The sequence below is a fragment of the Erigeron canadensis genome, chromosome 7 (assembly GCF_010389155.1).
Source record: "Erigeron canadensis isolate Cc75 chromosome 7, C_canadensis_v1, whole genome shotgun sequence".
Lineage (NCBI taxonomy): Eukaryota > Viridiplantae > Streptophyta > Magnoliopsida > Asterales > Asteraceae > Erigeron > Erigeron canadensis.
Window position 1 is genome coordinate 38341242 of NC_057767.1, and position 22635 is coordinate 38363876.

Consider the following 22635-nt stretch of genomic DNA (forward strand, 5'->3'; position numbering starts at 1 on the left):
AATACGGATCTAAAATCTAGTATCCATCTATATATGGAAGTCATATATACCCCAAGCAAACCCTGTCTATCAGAGATCTTCAATTATTACCCATAATTCTCAAAAAGTGCCATCAAAATCCAAACAATATATACCAACGTCTACGGCTAAAACTCTGATTATAAATAACTTCCTCTCAGCTATAATTCTTTATCGAGAAAAGATAGGTGTAATTAACACACATCACAAAAGGAAAAAAAAATACACATCACAAAAGTTACCAAATTGGGCATAATCATCCAAGAAAAGAAAAAACAAGTTGCTATGATATGTCAAAGGTTTCCGCGACGACATTTATAACCTTTGGCATGCGACAATGGGTGTATTTCTGAAAGCCTGTTTTCTTGTAATACACTCGTGAGCCTCAATAATTTGATGGTGTATGAGGGAGGTTAGATGTAAGCAAACCTTACCCCTATCAAGATAGAGAAACTGCCTCCTGCAGGTTCTACCTAATTAAATAGTAGAAAATGACCTCCGGCCTATCGAACCCTTAACCTCAGAGGTTAAGGTGTTTACTACTAATATAAACCATTAATTTCAATAGGAATAGTAAAAAATATATATAGTGAAAGCAATACACACACCCTATATTAATTTTCAGTACGTACAGTAACAACTTTCAAGTTTTTGATGACTAAATAAATACAGTAGAAATTAACAATATATATAACATGCGTGTTTTTAGTGTCACACAATGTTAATTTGTAACCAAAAAGAATAATACTGTATATAATTAATCTTAAAGGCTCGTAAGCGAGTTCCTCGCTAACTAACATTATTGTTCACTGGCTCACTGCTTGGCAATTTTTGTTTCTGAAAAAATGTAAGCAAGGAGAAGTTCATTCCAGATATCGGGAACTCCGGGGAGACACCAATGTGTACAATCAGAAGAACGTTCCGGGTTCTTCTTTTGCTCTTCGGTTAAGGGACGCCATAGTCTTCTATGGACAGTAGGGTGTGCATCTTTTCTCTGTTGCGTTAGTCGTGTTATGTTTATCAGCTGCACGTTAGTCCCTTTCGCTTTCAATTTTTCCAACGACGACTCCAATATTCTAAGCATTTTTGTATCTGTTCCGCTTTCCCAGAATCCGTCCTTCATCACTGGCTCTTTCTCTTTATAACACGTTCCTTGGTTCTTGCCTCCCCAATCCGTCGCCCTGAAAAAATGAAGAACAAGCGCGCTAAAGTGTGATGTTTCCTTTGTAAAAATGACCGAAAAGAAAAATAAATTTGTTTTTCATCTATACGTACCTAGAATGAGTTGCTGTAGCGCCCATGAAATACATCTTTGTCTTAGCCGAATCGATATTTTGGTGAACCCATTTGGACCATGTGTCTAGGACCAGCTTGTAAGCATGTACGTTATTTACTTCAACATAGTCTTGTTTAGGACCGCCTAACAACGAACCCGGGCCTTTCCTGATATATGAAATTCAGACGAAATTAATTACCTAAAAATGTTATTCCGTAGTTTGCCAAGATATCTAAAGATCACTATATATTTTTTTTATGTTTTTCAATACATGCACTTATTGATATATACATGCACACACTTACAAAAGCTTCACCGTGGGCAATCTCCACCAAAGATAGGTATTAAAGACAAGTATATCCGCATCAATCCAATGCTTAGCATGTTTCTCGATGGACTTGACTCGAATCGTTCGGTGGTCAAGTCGATGGTTTGATGGATCGTCGCCATTAGACTCCACCAGCATAGGTGCCCAGTAGTAGTCAACTGAGATGTTGTAATCCTGCATGTATTGTATCAACGAGACTTGTTACTTACATGATTCAAATTAGACCAATTAATTGACATGCTCAGTTTACCTAAAAACCGATAGTGAAAATCACAAAATGTAGACATTTTCACAAGCTTAATACTATTATATATGGACATGGTTTGAGAGAAAAAAATTGTAGATCTCATGATGTTATATCATTCAAGGTTGGCGTTTAGGACACGAAAAATAGAGTGCGTGAGATTAATTAAGAGTTGGACTACTTGCGTCGGATCTAAAGGTGTACAAGGTTCGGTTAAGGCCCTGTCCGAGCTTCTTTTCTCCTGGAATTGAAGTATGGAGCATGCACATCATGGAATCCCATTGATTTCTGTTAACCGAATCGCCCACAAACAATAGCCTTTTGCCCTTAAGTTTCTCTACCATTGCTTTCCCATCAAACCTATATATTCATTAGACACACAAATAAGACATAAGAAAAAACAAAAATAGTTGAAGAGAATTAATATATGCACAAACCAAAAAGTCATGGAATGCAATCTGAATTTCATTCTGACAACCAAACAAGATATGAAATGAAATTCAGATTCCAATTCTATCAATTGTCAAGGAATTCTCCAAACCAAACAGACGTTTATTGTTTTATGAAAAGTGAGAGAGGGAGAGAGAACGAGCACCTAGGGAAGTCACAGCCATGGGGTTGCCATCTCCATTTCATATACTTAGAATCTTTTCTACCATAAGTTTGGCAAGCTAAATCACCATGTAGAAAATGGCATTCATCTTCCTTATACAAAGGATAATGACTCTTATTATCATACACCCATCGACCAGAGAACAAATCACAAGTCTCGGTTAAGGACGGTGGTGCAATCTTTAGCCTTCTCTGGTGATAAAGAACTTGATGTGTATTTTTGATATTTGTAGTCACATTTGATTTTGGAATCGTATCTTCTTCTTTTACATTTCTTGTCGTAATTGTAGTTGTTGTAGTAAGAGTAACCACCTTAACGTTATTGCCACTACTACTCACTGCTTGTTGATATATAGTGTTTCTGTAAAAGCTTAAAGTTGCTAAACCTCCTAGGAAGAACATGACTATGCTACAATGGAACATGGTCTTCATGTCCCACGATCCGATTAAAGAAGGTTTCTTCCCCATCTCTCCCCCTCGCATGAAAACGTACTAGAAGGGATGGATGGAGGTTTAAGAAGGAAATTTGTGAAGGAAGAGAGACTGCAATTTTATGGGAGTTAAAGTAGAGTAGTACTCTATTTATGGTTCAATGCATATATGTGCATGAGGAATTGAAAGCTAGCCTCACGTTGTTTCAATTCAACCATATGGTTCGGGGCTACATATATATTGAACTTATTGTGAAAAACACCACATGCAAAATTAAAATGTTTGCATTTTATGATTAATAAGGTCATATTTTGTACATAAGCAAATGTTTCTTTGGTCTCAATGTAATTAAATGTCGAGTTGTTTTTTATTCGTTTGAATATATTTGTGTGTTATATTAATAATTAATGAAAATCATAAATGTCGAGCCTTGGTGTCCTCATCTCAAAAAGTATTTTCAATGAAAAGCAGGTTGAAGATCCAGAAATATCTAGTTAAAATTTCATCTAAAACGTCTAAATATTTACAAAAAATCAAAAAACAAAAAAAAATTAAAAAGTATAAAATTATAGTCAAAGTTGAAAAAAAGCAAAAAATCATATACACATTTAAATTATAACAATAGTATAGGGATAAAAAATCCTGCTAGCATCCCCACCTTTTGTTCAGTTGGTTTTAGAAACTTCACATGTACATATAGCTACAACAAATAAAACTTGGATTTTGTTTGATCAAGGATTCAATCGTTAATTTGTAATTTTTGTAAACAAGATCAAGATTTTTTTTTCCAGAAAGCAGACTCTCAAGTTAAGACTGTCTAAATGTTACAATTACATCTTCATACATTTTCGAACACGATATAAAATGTTATTTAGGTTATTAATAAATAAAAATGACTTCAAGAAGTTAATTAGAGTATCTTCTTGCATTCATTCGTTATACAGCCACACGTTCCGTTACTGTTGAAGCGGAGCTTGGCCTGCAAAAGGTACGTGGGCCAAGTTTCTGCCACTATAAATCTACATGTTTAATTCATGAACAAAATTACATGCAAAGAATACATAGTAGTCTATATTACAAGTCAAATCGGCTCAACACACATAGTATAAAAAAGTTGAAAAATGTTAGTTTTTTTTTTAAACAGGTCTTATATACATGAGATATCGTTAGATTGTTAATTATAAAGCTGATAAATTTAATCTTTTGAAATATTATTTTAATTAAACAAAGAAGCTTATGAAATCATCAAAATTTACGAAAGTATAAATATGTTAAACTTAGTCACTATTGTAATTGTAACTATGTCTGGATATAAGATTTGTTAAAAAAAAAAATAAAAACAAAAACAAAAATATATAATAATCTTGGTAGATATTATGTCCAATTTTGGCTCTGCCACGCGCGATTGAATTCATGTAGTATAACATTTTCACCACACGTGTAAGTTTTTTCAATGAATTTTACTTCGTGCCTATAGCTCTTGAATTAATACTTAAAGTATTACGGTGGCGGGGTACGTACTCCCCACTTTTCCCAAGCTTTCTTTGGATCTTGAAATTTATTAATTAATTCGACGAATCAACCATTAAGCAAAGGAATTGAGCGTATATGTACATCGGATCTAGTGTAAAATCAGATAATGTAGATATAGTTTTATTTTTCTTATCAAAAGTTATGAAAATTATTGCCACCTAAATTAACTTAAAAATACCAACGAAAACAAGAAAGGTTATAAAAGATAATTGACTTTTAGAATTTTATATTAATTAGCCTATTAGGTAATCAAGCACATGAAGTATTGATCACCATTGATAGGCAGTATGGCAGGTAAGATGATTTGTTTAGAACTTTAGACATTATACTAACAGTAATGAGCATTATTAATTACTTGTGTACATAACATGTTAAAATGTGGTCAAGTCGTCATTAATTTTTATTTGACTATTTGAGTACCAGTTACAATATCGGTTAGCTTGATAACTTCTAATTTTTTTTTTTTTTTTTTGTAACAAAATATACATCGGCAGTCGACTATTTGAGTGCCAATTATATTGTTTTAAAGATTCCGAATATGATTGAGGACAAGGGTGAAAATAGTGAATAAGTTTTAGACTAAATGTTTCTTGTTATTGATATTCTTCTAATCAATCGAATACATATAGCCACATATTAACTTGTGACTAAAGTTTAGAAGACAAAATAGGAAACATAATGAGACAAACTAGGAAACATGATATTCGTATAATTCTATATAGCCACACATTAACTTGTGGCCAAAGTTTAGGAGACAAAATAGAAAACATAATGAGACAAAATAGGAAACATAATATTCCTATAATTCTACTTCCTTGACTCCCCCTCAAGCTGGAGTTGTGAAGATTTCGAAGATCCAGCTTGCCAATGAACGCCTGAAGTGCTTGTGTACCCAATGGTTTAGTGAGGAGATCTGCAAGTTGTTGTTTACTTGATACATATTTTAGTAAGATCTCTTGAGATTCGACTCGTTCTCGAACAAAGAAACAATCCATTTCAACATGCTTAGTACGTTCATGAAAAACTGGATTATTTGCAATATGTCGAGCAGCCCCATTGTCACAATAAAGGGGCGTTGTTTCAGTCAACTCAATTGCAAAATCTTTGAGCAACCAACGTACCCAAAGAACTTCACTAACCGTAGTAGCCATGGCCCTATATTCCGTCTCTGCCGAAGAACGAGACACCACCGATTGTTTCTTTGTTTTCCAAGATATGGGAGCACCTCCTAACAACAATAAGTACCCTGTCCGAGAACGTCTAGTGTATGAGCAGCCTAACCAATCCGCATCACAAAAGGCAACAAGATCAAAACCACCTGTTTTAGGAATGAAAATACCTTGTCCAAGAGTTGACTTGATGTACCTAAGAACACGAACAACCACATTCATATGATCTTCCCTGGGATCAGACACAAATTGGCTTAAAATGTTTACGGCATAAGCAATGTCTGGTCGTGTCGCTTGGAGATAAAGTAACCGGCCAACGAGACGACGATAAAGTGTGGCATCTATCTTGTGACTGTCACTACATTGATCAAGCTTCAAATTTTGTTCCATCGGGAAAGCACTAGGTCGACACCCAAGTTGTCCACAATCGGAAAGGATATCCATAGAATACTTATGTTGGCTCAAAACTATTCCATCATCAGTATGTGCGACTTCAATTCCTAAGAAGTAATTCAAAAATCCAAGATCTTTTATGCTAAAAGCTTCATGAAGATAGGCCTTTGTTTTATCAATCATTTCGACATGATTTCCTGTAACAATCACATCATCAACGTATATCAAGAGTAGAACAAACCTATCTCCTTCTCGATGAGTAAAAAGTGAATGATCCGCCTTTGATTGTGTAAAACCGAATTGCAATAAAGAAACATTGAACTTTTGATGCCATGTACGAGATGCTTGCTTCAGCCCATACAATGATTTTTTTAGACGGCAAACTCGAGTTTCTTCCTTACTTGAAAAGCCTTGCAGGATCTTCATATATACTTCTTCTTCTAAATCGCCATGAAGGAACGCGTTGTTGACGTCTAATTGATGTAACATCCAACCCCTTTTGGCAGCCACGGTAATTAGAGTTCGAACGGTGACTAACTTTGCAACCGGGGAAAATGTATCATGATAATCGACTCCTTCAATTTGAGTAAAACCTCTTGCAACGAGACGTGCTTTGTATCTTTTGATTTCTCCATTGGGTTTATATTTAACTTTGTAAACCCATTTCGAATCTATCGCATGTTTGCCTTCTGGCAATTCTTCTAAAACCCATGTTTCATTATCTTCCAAAGCTTTAATCTCACATTGCATTGCTTCTTGCCAATTTTTATCCCGCATAGCATCCTTGAAAGAATTTGGCTCATTAACTTTCGTAATGGCCGTCAAGAAAGCCTTGTGAGAATCTGAAAATTTTTCATAAGAAACATAATTTGCAAGAGGGTGTACCGTAGAAGAAGTTTGATCATGCACGGGCTTTGTGTAGTCGATGGATGGGGGTAGCTCAACTTCGAAATTTTGTAGCCTTGTTAAAGGAAATCTCGTTCTTTTTGTTGGAAATTCATTTTGGACCAATTCATTTGCATCATTATTAGAAGGTTGATCATTGTCTAACATAACAGTAGGTCCATTAGGTGATGACGGTTTAAAAGGAATGTCACTAGAAGTTTCAGTAGCATCATTTGTAATTAAATCATAATCATGCAAGCTTGGCACATTAAAATTCTCTTTCATTGAGTTGTCGGATTTAAAATGCAAAAATGGAAAATTATTCTCGACAAATTTAACATCATGAGACGTTGTCATCTTGCCATGTTCAACGTCAAAAATCTTATACCCTTTAGTTCCTTGCGGATAACCCATAAAAACCCCCGGTCTCCCCCTGAATTCAGACTTATCACCTCCCGTTTCTATGCTACTATAATAAGCCAAGCATCCCAAGTTTCTCATGTGATCATAGTTCGGTTTTTCTCCAAAGATTATCTCATATGGGGTTTTATTATTTATAACCTTGGAGGGAAGACGATTAATAATATAGGTGGTCGTTTCTATGCATTCTCCCCAAAACCGTTTTGGAATATTGGCTTGAAACATGAGAGCCCGAGCGGTTTCAAGTAGGTGTCTATGTTTTCTCTCTACGACCCCGTTTTGTTGAGGTGTATGAGGACAACTAGTTTCAAGTAAAATGCCTTTGCTAGCATAAAATTCCTTCATCCTATTTGAAGTGAATTCCCCCCCCCCCCTAATTATCACTTCTTATTCGCTTACTGGGTTTCGAAAATTGAGTCTTAACCATGTTATAAAAATTGATTAAACAATCGCTAGCATCACTCTTATGTCTAATAAGAAAAACCCAAAGAGCTCTACTAAAGTCATCAACAATAGTCAAGAAAAAATTTGCATGAGTTGTTGATGATTTTCGGTATTTACCCCAAATATCACAATGAATTAATTCAAAACAATCATTTGTCTTAATGCAACTCTTAGGAAAAGGGGTTCGTGTATGCTTTGCCTTAACACAAGAATCACACACATAATCTCCAAAATTAAAAGAAACATTGCTTAAAAAATCTATGTTCGACAACTTAGAATGAGAAGCATGACCTAATCGTGAATGCCAAATCCTTGCTTGCCATGGCTTTCCTTGCTTGTGCTACCATCCCCATCCAATAAAGACCTTTTGTGCAACTGCCCGTGCCAATCAACTTCTTCGAGTGTAAGCCCTGCATTACAAAAAAATCCGGAAAAAAGCTTACTACACATTGCAATTCTTTTGTAAGTCTACTAACAGAAAGCAAATTGCAATTGAAATCAAGAGCATATAAAACTTCATTTATTTTTTGTTCTCCATTTAAGCTACAAACCCCCTTAGCATGAACAGGGACATGAACACCATTAGGAATTTCAATTGGTGTCTCATGTCTAATAGGAAAACTTTTTTCAAGAAATTCTAGCTTGTTTACGACATGGTCAGTAGAACCGGAATCCACAATCCAACCATTGTCATTACCATTACTTTGCTTACCAGCCATATTAGCCTTACGCGAATTATTTCCCTCTGTCTTCTGTTCGTTCATACTAAAGTGCTTCATGAGAACTTCATATTGCGCATCTGTGAGTCTGGCCAAGGCTGGCTCATTCTCCACATGCGCTGCCTTAACATTAGGTTTGTAATTCCTTTTCTTTCCTGGCCACCATTCGGGATATCCAATTATTTCAAAGCAATCTTCACGCTTATGACCCTCCTTCTTACATTCGCTACATTGCTCAGTCTTCTCTTCCATGTTTCGCCTGGAATCTCTGAAACTTCCCTTATAATTGCGTTGAAAATTTGATGCCTTTTCACGCCACCCTTATGTCTTGAAAGTAGCTGGCTCCACACCAGCCCGTTTACTTAATGTAATGGATTTTTGTTGTTCTTTTTCGGAGGCAAGATGATAAGCCTCTCCAAGAGTGGGTGTCGTTTTCATTGAAAGAACATGGGTTCTTATGGTCGAAAAATCAGCGTCTAATCCCATCAGAAACTCGTACAACTGTTCCTTTTCTTTGAAATCATTCAACCTCTTTCCAATATCGCATGAACAATTCCCACATGTGCATTGTGGGATTGGAAAAACCGAACGTATTTCGTCCCATATACTGCGGAGCTTGGTGTAATAAGATGAAACAGAGCCCCCATTCTGATGCGTACAAGAGAGCAATTGTTTCAATTCATAGGCGCGAGGTGCACTTTCTTTACCGAATCGTTCTTTTAAGTCCTTCCAAATCTTAGAAGATGTATTTTGTCGTATCGAACACTCGACCTGATATCCTTGTCCATTGCCGTTGTGAACCATCCAATGATCATAGCATCGCAACGCATCCACTTCATGTATTGATCAGAGGTGGTTTCTGGTTTCGAGATCGTCCCATCAACGAACCCCATTTTATTTTTTGCAAACAAAAAATTGGCCATCTCTTTGGCCCAATCGTTGTAATTTCCATCGGTCAAAACATCATTTACATGAAACTATTTTGGTATATCGGATGGATGGATGTAAAGGGGGAGTTAGCGTCGATGGTATTACTGTTACCACTGCCACTGGCGGTCGATTTTTCTGGTGGTTTATCTCCGGTCATGTTGACTTAATAGCGGTTTTGATAACCCGCTCTGGTACCATGAGAATAGTGAATAAGTTTTAGACTGAATGTTTCTTGTTATTGATATTCTTCTGATCGATCGAATACATATAGCCACACATTAACTTGTGGCCAAAGTTTAGGAGACAAAATAGGAAACATAATATTCGTATAATTCTAATTCCTTGAAAAGGGAAAAATATCAAGATATCATTATTTCGTTTTATATATAGACCCACTTACTTATAAAAACAGATATGAAACATTATTATATGTATAGCATTTCAAACATTAAATGAGTTATATTACATTTTAAATAATTACATATTAAAAGATTATATATATTGTTAATTAAAGCATAAGAAACTTGATCAGAAGCTTATAGTATATACATATAGATGAAGACTACAAATCACTTTTTGAAATGTCAAACACAAGTGGAAAAACTATAACTTGTGAACTCTGTGTGAAAATGACGAGTCACCACTGACCACGAGATTTATGCAAAGTGCGCTCTGGATATTAAAACGGTACATAAAGCCACCCATTTATCCGTTTTTCAAAAAAAAAAAGGGAAATTAGGAACATGTGAATCACATGATGTGATGAAGTGAACAACACAAAATAAAATAGATTTTGTCTAATTAGCTTTAACATGGATGAGCTGTATGGGTTAACCCAGTAGACATTTTGCATATATGGGCCTAAAACTAAAACGGCCCAACGAATGATATCAACTTATCTTATGTGTTTGGTCCATTTGAACTGCTAACAATTGATCCCTTGTTGTATGCTATTCTACTATTAACCCATCGATCAATCCTCCGGTTACCATAATAATAAGAATAATATAGTTAAGAAATAAGTCAATAGCAGTACAATTAGTCCAAAATTGGCATAGCTTTTTAAAAATGGCCGGACTTGGAATTTTTCCCATTGCTTGAAAATTTTTCCCAGCTTTTTGACCAATAAAGGGTGTAGTGGAGAAAACATTGTTGTCAAAGAGGTTGTATTTTCGTAAATTTAGTTTCAAAATCTATACACTTATGTTTGATCATTAAGATTTTTTTTTTCTTCTCATGCCATGGTTTGGTAAACAAAAGGAAAAAATTAAAATTAAAGATGACTAGTAAAATGTATTGTATAAGATTTTTCGTTATTGAAAGATATAAGCATATAAAAGCTCATTCCACACATCAGGTACACCAGGAAGACAATAATGTATACAATCTGCATAGCTATTTGGATTTGATATTTGTTCTTCACTTAGTGCATCCCATTGCTTTCTATATATTGAGGGATGCCCTTCTTTTCTATATTCGGAAAGTTGAGTTATGTTGATCATTTCCACTTTCAAGCCTCTTGTTTTCAATTGATCAATAGTGTTTTCAACTATTCTCATCATTTTAGGATCTGCGCTACTACCGGTATATCCCTCTTTGGTAATCAATTCGGTCTCACTATAACAATTTTGGCCTTTGGATGCACCCCATTCTTCAGCCCTACAATGTAAAGTTTGCAATGGTTATAAATGAAAAGGATGAAAAATCAAGATCATATCAACTAGAGGTCGTTGTAGTCAATTCATATCCAAAACGTGAATGATACACTAAGTTATAGCAATATCTATGTCAGATAATTTATGGGCCATAATGTCGTTAGTGACAACTTAGCTTGAATTTAATGTACATACTCTATATGGAAAGTTGGTATCAACTTCTAGATAACTTGCTTTTCAAGGTTAGTTAGCATATATATATATTATTTGGGTTTCTTTTAACGACAAGTTTGGATTACTGAGTATCACCGTGCCATCTGTGATGTCACATGATCGTATTCCAACATCAAGTCACCAATTCAGGGGGAAACCTAATGTATTTAGGAAAGCCTCCTTGTGAGTCGAACCTAATATAGTATCACTTAGCATTCTCCCACCACCAATGTCACTTGATGTTTGACCAAGAACATTTGTTTTATTTGGTTAGGAGGCCTTAATGCAATCTCGATTTATACTTTCAGATAAAAATATGACTATCTTCATCCCATCTCCCACCTTTAATAAAATTGAGTATTAATGTTGTTGTTGTTTAGTTGGACTTACATGTTTCCTTGATCATTCAGATTATTGACATAAATATTGATGCCATAAGATGGACAAAATCAGATTAAAATTGCTACCTTTCATGAGTAGGCGACATGCTCATGAAGAACAACTGAGTCTTGACTCGATCAACTTGAAACTCTAACCACTCCGACCAGGTTTTAAGAGCCAGTTCGTAGCTACGAAGATTTTCCACCTCTTTATATGTCCCATTTCCATCTTCAAAGGAACCCCACCTAGTCATCAGTAGTAGTTCAACAAAAAATCATTAAATTCAACATCTTACCTTCTCTAAGTAACATAATATATATATTAATTATATATATCAGACACCTTATTATTGATGTTTCTCCAACCAATAAGACTATTTTAATTTGCTTTGATAGAAATTGAAATTTCTACATTATATGAACTTACAGGACTTTGATATGGGGTTGTCTCCACCAAAGGTAGGAATTGAAGATTAGTATATCAGCGTCAGTCCATACTCTAGCATGCTTTTCAATGGACTGGGATCGAACGATCCTTTCAGGTAACTTATGGTTCACTGGGTCGTCAGAGTTAGACTCAACCAGCAAAGGTGCCCAATAGAACTCGATTGAGGCATTGTACGCCTTCATTTCATCAGATATTGTTCACATCATAAGATTGAAAACTTTCAGAATATATGTGATAAAAACTAAAAGTAGTAGTCGGTGTATTTATTGAAATGAAAAACAAATATAGAGCGAGTCTCAAAAGATGTTAGCTTGATTTTTGAAATATTTTTGGAGCACCCTTAACAAAAACAAAATTTCTCTTGAGCTTGGTTATTGATTTACTTACAACAGCTTTGAAGGCGATTAAATTGGCGCCGCTATAGTCCATGAATTTGAGTTTTGGGTTATGGATGGATGAATCTAAAAGGCAAACCATTGAAACCCATTGGCCTCTATTTAGAGAATCTCCTACAAACACCATCCTCTTGTTCCTTAGTTTCTCCAACAATCTAGTTGCATTGAATCTAAAATGAAATAAGCACAAATTAATTAACCTCATTTTTTAGACTGTAACGGTAAAAGTAATCAATCAACAATTTCCAGTTTATTTGCAACTACACAGTTTTAACTTATTAGTATTGTTTTATAAGATGAATAATTCATATATGTTATATAACGACTGATTTCGAAAGTGAACATGTCTAAGTTATAACTGCATGAACATGTCTAATTAACTAGAATTTGGCAAAATCGAGTGTTAATTATGAAACAGACTACGTTCAAAAAATTATTACAGCCCGGTTTAGAGGAAAAGGAAGAAAGACCTTGGGAGGTCACAATGGTTCGGTTGCCACCTCCAATTCTGATAGCTCAAGTCTTTCCTTCCAAACTTGTTGCAAGCCAATTGATCCGACATGAATTTGCATTCTTTCTCTTTGTATAGAGGGTATGACGTGTTATCAAACACCCATTTCCCGTTAAACAAGTTGCACTGATCAGACTGTGAAACGTCGGAAAACACATTATCTTCTGATGAGGCAGAAAACATGTTAAAAAAAGTGGCATACTCTTCGGCCATATAAATTGCTCCAATGAAAAACACAGCAAAAAGAAGTGCAATGAAGAATTGAACTACTATACTAAGGTTTATTGAAGATCCCCATGTTATGGGAACCAAATTATGTTGGTTTCTTGCCACCATTATATTGTTAACTTGATATACCCTATAATTGGTTTATGTTTTTTTTTTTTTTTAAAAAGAAATATCCAGCTTCTATGTAAGGGGGGTTTCTCCCTATTTAAGTTTCTAATAGTTGGTGGGAAGTGATGGCAATTTTAAAATTAAAAAGTAAACTACATATGAGCTAATTTTGATTGAGTGTTAGGAGTAGTGGCCAAGTTGTAAATGGATTGGATTCCAAGTACTCCTTGTCAAAATAGTTATAATACCTTTTTATGTTGGTTAGTTGGTAGCTAGGTTGAAAGAAAACAAATTATTTATTTTTATTCCATTCTTATTTTATCGTTTATTTTCCTACATGTATTAACGACTTTGGTTTTAAGACATTATGATATGTTATGCTTTGTCAAGGTGTACCTTCAGACCTTCTATCTTTTAAAAGTTTAGGAAAAACTAATAAATACATATGTACATATTAGCTAACTAGCAGTATACACACAAATTAGACAAGAATCGTGATGGTCCACGAACTGGTGAAAGTGTTTGATTCATAATAAGCCTTGTATATATGATGATGTTGCGAGAAAAACAGAAAATTATGGTGCTACATATATATGGTAAGACCCCAAGATCACCTTTTGCTAATAAGATACCTGTACTTCTTCTATTCATTAGGGGGAGGGAGTCCACCTATCATCCCCCAAACACTAACCAATCAAATTTTTACACCTCAATTTTCCCTCATCTTTTCCAAATCACTGGCGACACTTTCTCCCATCTTCCCCCCAATCTCCACCTCATTTCTTTTTTATTTATTTTTAATACCTTTTCATTTCTTTTTCATTTCTTTTTGATACATCAAATCTAAAACTTCATAAAAAAAAATTATATACATACATATATAAATATAACTAATAATAAACAAAATAAAAGTACAAAGGCTGAAACATAAATAAAAATACAGTTACAAACTTTAAATGTTAACAAACTAGAGGGACTGAAATGTAATTAATATAAATAAATAATTAATTAATTAAAAAAAAATATGGATCTCGCTGTCTTCTTTCTTCTTCTTCAATGTATACTATAGATACATACATACATAGATATAGATATATATATATCTTTCCATCATTTTTAATCAAAAAAAGAAGATGTTGACCAACCAATCAAAGCTCACTCTCTCTCTTTCTTCTTTCTCTCTCTCCTTCTTCCCCCATCGGTGAACAACCCCGAAAATCCTCTTCTCTCTCCTGCGGTGAAACACCGGCGGCGGTGTGCCCGCCCGGCCCCGCGACCTCTTCCCCGCTTCCACTCCCTCTCCTCTAAGATACATTCAGCGAGCGACTTATTGCATGGTAATTAATGATACATTTATTTGGATTCTCGAATCCTAACTTTAATGAGAGTTTAATTAGTACCTTGGCGAATTGTGAACTATGCATCAGACTTCAATCATGTACTCGTACATTATATGTAATCAAATTTCAAATCTCGGTTATTGAATGTATAAACGTAATTTATATATAAGTACTAAACCCTTTAGTGGAATATATCATTCAACTTTGGGAAGTGATATTTATACCACTTTTTTTAATAAATTTATCAAAACTGTGATTTACCAGTTTATATAGTAAACTATAAAAGTTGTATATTGTGGTACATCAATCAAAAGTGGTGATATCAATATCACCTCCCTTCAGCTTTAGATATATGTACCTTATTTGATAATAGTTTTCTCTTTGTATATATTTTTAATTTAGTTGATGTAACAAAGATGATAAATTAAAGCTTGAACCTTAATTAACTTGTTAGATAAATTGATTATCCATGAAATTAAACATTCATGATGCACGAGGGCGTACACTCACTCTCAATCTCTCCCTAGTAAAAAAATTGAGTTTAAACTTTAAAGAGCAATCTCTATGTGATAAATTTGTAGTAGAGTCAAGAACACGTTGTTTTTACTTTGTAGTCTTTGTTGCTTTATTTTATCGATCATACACGTACGTTGTTTGACTCTCTCTGACTATCGTATAGAAGCTTGTCTTTTTTCAACCTCAACTAATCTGGTCGTATTTTTATATTCCATAAATGCATGGGATATAATCCAGGACTACTATAAAACCTTCTAATTAATAATCCATCCGAATGTAAAAAATGGACTCGAACCTTATATTAAATATTTAAAGTCAAAAACCTTACTAATATATACCTAACCCATTTAACAGCTGTATAGAAAACTCTGTAAAACTACGTACGAAAACACCATTAATATTTCAAGGTGCCAGGTAAACATATGAGCTTTGACTTAATTATAAAACTCACAAGTTGAACCATTTATAGGCTATTATAACCTACACGTCAAACATTTCTTACAATAATTTCATGCCTAATCAACCTATTATCTATTAAACGACTTTGTTAAATACCAAAATGTATTCCAAAAAATAGTTATTGATAGTGACAATGTCATTTCTAAGAATTATCATTAAGATGTTAGTATATATTTTAGAAACCATATCTTATTCTCCAACATATTATCAAACACTTATATTAATTACACTCAATCATGATATACATGTACAAGCCCTCCCAATGGGTTCTTCTTATTGGACGCGTCGCACCATTTGTCCATCGATATCCCATCCTCACCAAAATTTCTCTACACAATGGGAATTCGTCTCGGAAAGAAATCGTGGATACAAGGCGGTGGGGCTGAGGTGGGTCTCAAGATGTTCAATTCTCTTAATATTTTATTTTATTAATTAAAAAATAAAATATTTAAGGAAGAAATATTATTGGCAAATGGAAATAATGTTTTATGAGTTAGAAAATAAGAACAAAATAAAATGTGACACTAATATAAGAAAGCCCCTAAACCTTTTTAACTTATTTATCAAGCATCTATAATCTGTTATATAATGTCACACCCCACCTTAGGCGGAATCGTAGGATATGACGAAAAGTTATGGCATAGCACATGGAGTTTATAATAGAGTAAATACTAAATGAAATCCAAATAGAAGTAATTTTCACAAGCGGGATAAGTCTAGGCAACACGCCTCAAATAGCAAAAGAAGTAACAAATAGTATTGAATATTCAAATGCAATCTAGGAGTCCATGAAGGATCTTTTTACTGGTCTTCCTAAAGTCCTTATACTCAATCTCCTTAAGCATTGTTATTACCTGAAAATGAATGCTCGAAAATGTCAACATAATGTTGGTGAGTTCGTAGGTTTAAAGGAATACAAATGAATTTGTTGTGCATGATATATGAGGTTTGGACAATAGTATAAATATAAACATGTAGTAGCATACTAAATATTGATCAATGCCATCATAGTTATCCAACAACACAATCCCCATCACTCCTGCCAACAACTCAATCATGCTTTAAATACCAACAACTACCAGCTGGAGTATAAAGTTGGTCGATAGTTTTCCAATAGTCTTCAATAGATATCAAAAGACATCTATTGCATCAAAGAAATCAATACGAGCAAGCTAACATACACATTTCATAATTACACGTATTTGTCCATGAAAACAAACAAATTTTGGCACAACTAGTAAATAAATGAAAAGTGTTTTGAGCATCATTTTCCACCAAAGAAATAAAATAAAAAGGGGCCACGAAACTCACCTCAATAAGCAAGTAGTTATGCAAAGTCCAACAAGGTCGCTAGAATCTATACAACATATATATGAACAAGTTACAATTATGGACATGGTCAAGAACCATCCATTGTAACCCGTATTTGATGATATATACATATATGGCTACTTTCAAAATATTCTCAACTGATTTGTCATCTATTATTAAGTTACAAGTCACATAACTTAATATAGAGTATTTGTTTTAATGATTTATGATTTAGTTCTACAAGCTCTTATTCGCTGAAATTTTTGGTAACCTTATCTATTTTTTTTATTAAGATGAGACAAACAATTCAAGTTTTCAAATCTTAACTACTGTAACCTTAGAGTGTTATAAACTTACATGAATTTTTACTTAATTTATTTCATACGTTAAATATTTTTTAAAAATTCCATAATCACATACTAGTCAGAAAATTCACTATTTGCGCGCAGAAAAGTTTTATAAAAGTTAAGGGCCTTCAAAGCTTCAAAAAAAATCCAAATTTTTACTGTACACTCTTAACATCTTAAAAATGTTTCTGGAAAAAAATAATTTTTCAGTTCATAAAATCGACCAAGATATGACTATTTGAAGTCGACCAAAATCTGTTCGGAAAACTCAGCTTTGCGCAGTTTTGTTATAAAATTCGTTTGACAACCTTAAACCTCATATTTTGACACGAAACCACTTCCACCAGAAAGTATACTTCTTGAACTTAATTTTAGACACCAAAAACGTGACTTAACCATCTTCCATGACCAAGATACGACCTTTCAAAGTTAACAAACCGAATATGTCCAGATTCTGAAATAACCCAAACTTACTGTTTTAAAGACTACTACAACTAATATTTATATATAAACCTTCAAATCTTTCAACACCCATTTACATCTGTTATTATGATTTCCATGCCTTCATAATTGAATTTCTCTAATTACATTAATTATTATAATACAATAAATATATAAACTTTTAACATTAATATGATTTATGCTTCAAGCTTTTGATGTATCCTTAAAAAAAACCCTTTCATTCATTATTATAAATTTGCCATAAGATATATTCATCAAATAGGTTACTTATAAATAAAGATTAATAAATAAAAAGATATGCTTATATATATATATATATTTATACTAATAAATAAAAAGACTAATATATATGAAAAGAGAATACAAGTGATTTTACCCCAAGATTGATGATCTTCTTCTTAGATACCTTAAAAAAAGAATAGAATATAATCTTTAAGAATTTTATTATTAATTGTAACTTAAATCAAGATTCAATAGAATTATAATTAAACTTACCAAAGTTTGCTTTGACAATGAGATGATTAATAATAAAAAAAAAAATATATTTGATGTTGTGGTGCTTTGGTTGTTGATCGACAAAAGAGAAAAAAAAAATCAAAAAAGGGTTTTGGTTTTTTTTTTATAATTATTTAGGATATAGTTATTATATATATATATGGAGATAAGTGTTTTAGTTAGTTTATGATTAGACTTAATGCATCATAAGAATTCTAATGGAATTAAAATTCCTTGCTCACCGTAAATTGTTAAAATATATATATGACCGAAATTTTTTTTTTTTACTAAACATATGATATTTTACTATTACTATTACCATCTTACTACTTATACTAATTATATATTATTTTTATAATTATTGATTTCGTTCACCACTAAATAGCGTATACTAATTTATCAATGTCTAGAAATAAATATGACTAACAACTACAAGTCTAGAAATTACGGGAATAGTTATAGTCATCTACGTTTAGGAAGATCAAATATTTCAATCCTAAACTATTAAAATTCAAGTAATAGAAATCTCATATTGGAAATGATCACCACATTTCTATGCTTGTTATACTATATAGGCATATTGACTAGTCAAGAAATTTGTAATGTAAGTTAGAGACTATAAAAAATTACCGGTTTTGGTGACGGATGTCACATATAATACGAGGAAAAGTATTCGCGCGTTGCGGCGGTGAGATAATGGGGTAAGTCATAGGATGTGATAAGTCATAGGGTGTCATAACCAAATGCTTTAGCCGTACAGGCTTCTAATTCGGATTTAAATATTCGTCGAAAGTATATCGAATGACATCTCTAATGAAAGAGCATGAAATTTTAAGAACACTCATACAAATTTTATAATTTATTGATATACGGTTTTTGAGATAAAAGATTTTGAATGAACTAAATGAATAAAATAATTTATGGATGAGAGAAAAAAATGAGTGGTTATTTGATGAGAGAGAAGAAAATGAGTTGTTGAGATTTAAGGATATTATAGGTATATTTAGGTAGAGATATTTAAATTAGTAAATAAAGAAAAATATTTTAAGTACTTTAAATCATGAATTGAGATTTAAAAAAAAAAGAGCTCACCCTTTATAATGTACGGAGTATTATAGATATAGATAAATATATTAGGGTTTCTTTGATTGGAATAGTATATTTAAAATCACTTGTACCCAGTAGTGTATGGAGTTGATAATATTTCATGATTTTCATAAATATATTATAATTAGGTTTTAGGTAAAATAAAACAAATATTAAAGTAAATAAATAAAACAATATGTTTTTGTTCACTGAAAATCACCGTGCATCATTAAATCATCGTGCATTAATTGCTTCGTGAATCTTCGTGCATCAATTTAACCAAGATTCAAGGGTCAAGATATTGTTTTATTTGTTTTACTTTAATACTTGTTTTACAATACCCAACCCCTAATTATAATTGTTATGCATTTTTAATTATATATCTCTAACTTGTATAAGTTATTTAACATAAATTATAGATTACGTTGATGCACTGAAGTGCCTTGCTCTTAAACACATCAAATTGTGAATGGATAATTAGGAAATTAGATTAAAATCTATATGTAGATAATATTATAATAAATGAAAGATAGACTTGAAGCTAACGAATATAACTTGGACATGTCACCAACTCCATCGGCACCCACTCCCAACTATACCAACCTAACCATTTCATTCTTCTAAATTTCTAGGCCATAACTCTTTCGAGCATCAAGAAACATATATTATTACCTTTTTAACCTACTAAATAACTTACCAAATTCAATTATTTTATTGAAGATTTTATATATATTATCAAGAAAAATAAAAAATGTATAGCCAATGACCCACTGATGAAGTGGGAGGCATTTAAATTTTAAGATTTTATTCATGATACACTTTATGTGATTTTTCTTGAAAAAGAACTATATTGTGAGATTCCACTGCCCACAAACTGTATACGCGCATTCATGAACGTATTGAAATGTTTTTTACAGATTGGTGTTGAGAAAAAAACACCAAAAATGATGTCCATTGTCTGACTCAAAACCTCACGTGGGGGGAATTCTATCCTATTTTTGTATTGACAGTTAGTATAAAAAGTTAGTATAAATATATATGGGATTTGCTAATTACAACCTTTATGGCTGTATTTAAGTTGCATAAATTATTTATACATTTATCATGAAAATCAAGGGATAGATTTTTAATATGAAAAGTACAAATGCTTTTATGCACGTTAAATATAGCCCTTGTCAATATATAAAAAGACTCAAAACCTTACCTACTACAAACACTTTAACCGTTTTAGTATAAAAAGTAAATTCAAAATGATATCCATTCTTTGACTTTGGCTAAGAGGCTTTGACCGAGAAAACAAAAACTACATATGGCCAACTTTCTTGGATTGGGCTCTCGATAAAACCCAGGAAGCTGCAAGCACTATAAAAAGAAAGTGTAGTCTCACATCGCACCGGACTAGAGGTGCATAAAAAAAACCGGTTAATTGAACCGATTCAAAAGTTAACCTATAATCGTAACTGGTTAGTAACCGATACAGTACAAACCGATTATAGGTTAGGAAAAACCACTGGTTAGTAATCGATTTGCACTTTCAAAACCAAAAAATCAAAAGCCTCTTAGCCAAAGTCTAAGCCGATTAGGAATCCAAAACCAAAAACCGCCGGTTAGTAACCAATTAGGAATCCAAAACCAAAAACCGATTCCTAATCGGTTAACTGATAATCGATTTTTATTTTTAGTTTTAACCGGTTAATCGATTAATTATATATAATTGGGATTGTTTTCTATTTTATACTTACCACTCACCCCTTACTGGGTGATATATATATATATATATATACATTGAGATATAAAAAGAAGAATGAAGTCACATACATTTGGAAAGAAAAAAAAAACATCGGAGACCGGAGAAAGAAAACCCCCAGTCATATATATATATATATACATCGATATATGTGGCGGCCATGAGGGGTAGATGATGATGAAGAGAAATGGTGCTATCAGTGGTGTTTGTGGGTAGATCCGGACGGAACAACTTGTTTTATGTTGAAAAAGAAAACCCTTTTTGGCTTATATATTATTGATAGTGGGCGGTTATAAAAATAACCTATTAGGTTAACCGGTATCGGTTAACCGGTTATTATTAACCGAAACCGATTACACCGGTTATAGTTTTTTGAAACCCAAACCGGTTATTAACCACTACCGGTTAACCGTAATCGGTTTTTTTTTATAAAAAAAAAACGGAATCGGTTACTAAAAAAAATAACTAAAACCGGTTAACTGGTATTTACACCTCTACACCGGACCTTTTGGATTCATACAAAATTTTCTACTTGTAATCCACAATTCTCACATGTCTACATTTATAGTTTATTATGGTAATTCATAATTTCACATGCATAGCCGTGACTTACTTTTTCCTTTTTTTTTTTTTTTTATAAATGATGTAAAAAAAAATACCCTTAAATAAATAATTTAAAAAAAAAAAGTAATTGGATGGGAACCCCCTGATCTCATGTACCATTTGGTACTCACTAATCCCTCAGCTAGGCTAGTGTCCAAGTGAATCTCAACCACTTAATAATCATCTGATTATCTCAAGTTTGCCTTTGACAAGACTCGAACCCAGAACCTCTTCTGAAAAGTGACGGCTGGTGTTAAATAATTTAAATATGTAACACTCAAATCTTAAAATAACTATACTATTCCTTTTATATATCAATTATATTACCTATACATTAATAACTTACAGTACTTATCACCTCGTTGCCACTGCATCGCCATCACCGTTATTCATCGCCACTACCAACACACTGCCCCCATTTTACACGAATTTTGTAATTTATATTTATAGTTACTATGGTAATCCATATGTCTACAATGTAACTATCTTGTTCTTTAAACCATTGTTGGACTAGTGGACTGGTAAGCAACCGGTGTCATTGACTTGCATGACTTGTCATAATTGTTGGTAAAGATATATTCACTGCTAGTCTCCTAGACAAAACACACAAGTAAATGAGACCTTCATACAAGTGGGTTTTGTAAAAAAAAAAAATGGGTAGAATCTAATTATGTCGATTAAAATAAATAAGGAGATCATTTTTTAACGAACAAGTGGGTTCTATGTAGATAAAGGAGTTTAAAGTTAAAAAAAACACGTCTCCATATATAGCTACTAATGGAGACCAATTTTGAGCGACAACCGATGTCTTTTCATCAAGACCGGTATTTAGGACAACGTACGGGTTAAATACATCAGCGATATTAAACTTTTTTTGCGCGGTAAAGAAAAACAATAAAAACAATGGTACGAAGGGATCAATATAACT

General features: G+C 33.1%; 3 protein-coding genes across 3 annotated transcripts; all 3 read right to left on the reverse strand.

Moving 5' to 3' along the window:
• Positions 1 to 832: 832 nt before the first annotated feature.
• LOC122606482 (protein trichome birefringence-like 34) lies at positions 833 to 2946 on the reverse strand. Its single transcript, XM_043779330.1, has 5 exons — positions 2462 to 2946; positions 2052 to 2226; positions 1600 to 1796; positions 1294 to 1461; positions 833 to 1199 (listed from the first exon to the last, which is right to left on the reverse strand). The coding sequence occupies exons 1-5, from the start codon at positions 2944 to 2946 to the stop codon at positions 833 to 835; spliced, it is 1392 nt and encodes a 463-aa protein (XP_043635265.1).
• A 5848-nt stretch (positions 2947 to 8794) lies between these two features.
• Positions 8795 to 9277, reverse strand: LOC122609500. Its single transcript, XM_043782539.1, has one exon. It carries the CDS (start codon positions 9275 to 9277, stop codon positions 8795 to 8797), a length of 483 nt encoding a protein of 160 aa, XP_043638474.1.
• Positions 9278 to 10683: 1406 nt separating this feature from the next.
• Positions 10684 to 13380, reverse strand: LOC122608219 (protein trichome birefringence-like 34). The gene is made up of 5 exons (XM_043781306.1): positions 12965 to 13380; positions 12487 to 12664; positions 12079 to 12275; positions 11739 to 11897; positions 10684 to 11062 (listed from the first exon to the last, which is right to left on the reverse strand). Exons 1-5 carry the CDS (start codon positions 13339 to 13341, stop codon positions 10717 to 10719), a joined length of 1257 nt encoding a protein of 418 aa, XP_043637241.1. The 5' UTR covers positions 13342 to 13380; the 3' UTR covers positions 10684 to 10716.
• Between the last annotated feature and the right edge of the window lie 9255 nt (positions 13381 to 22635).

Bases quoted from the DNA above. Each gene is read 5' to 3' on its own strand.
- LOC122606482 (XM_043779330.1), bottom strand. From the start codon at position 2,946: ATGGGGAAGAAACCTTCTTTAATCGGATCGTGGGACATGAAGACCATG. The intron at 1,462-1,599 runs GTAAGTGTGTGC...TTCATATATCAG, and splicing joins TTGCCCACGGTGAAGCTTTT to GAAAGGCCCGGGTTCGTTGT. The intron at 1,200-1,293 runs GTACGTATAGAT...TCATTTTTTCAG, and splicing joins GCTACAGCAACTCATTCTAG to GGCGACGGATTGGGGAGGCA.
- LOC122609500 (XM_043782539.1), bottom strand. From the start codon at position 9,277: ATGGTTCACAACGGCAATGGACAAGGATATCAGGTCGAGTGTTCGATA.
- LOC122608219 (XM_043781306.1), bottom strand. From the start codon at position 13,341: ATGGTGGCAAGAAACCAACATAATTTGGTTCCCATAACATGGGGATCT. The intron at 12,665-12,964 runs GTCTTTCTTCCT...ATTTCATTTTAG, and splicing joins AACCATTGTGACCTCCCAAG to ATTCAATGCAACTAGATTGT. The intron at 12,276-12,486 runs GTAAGTAAATCA...GATGAAATGAAG, and splicing joins TAATCGCCTTCAAAGCTGTT to GCGTACAATGCCTCAATCGA.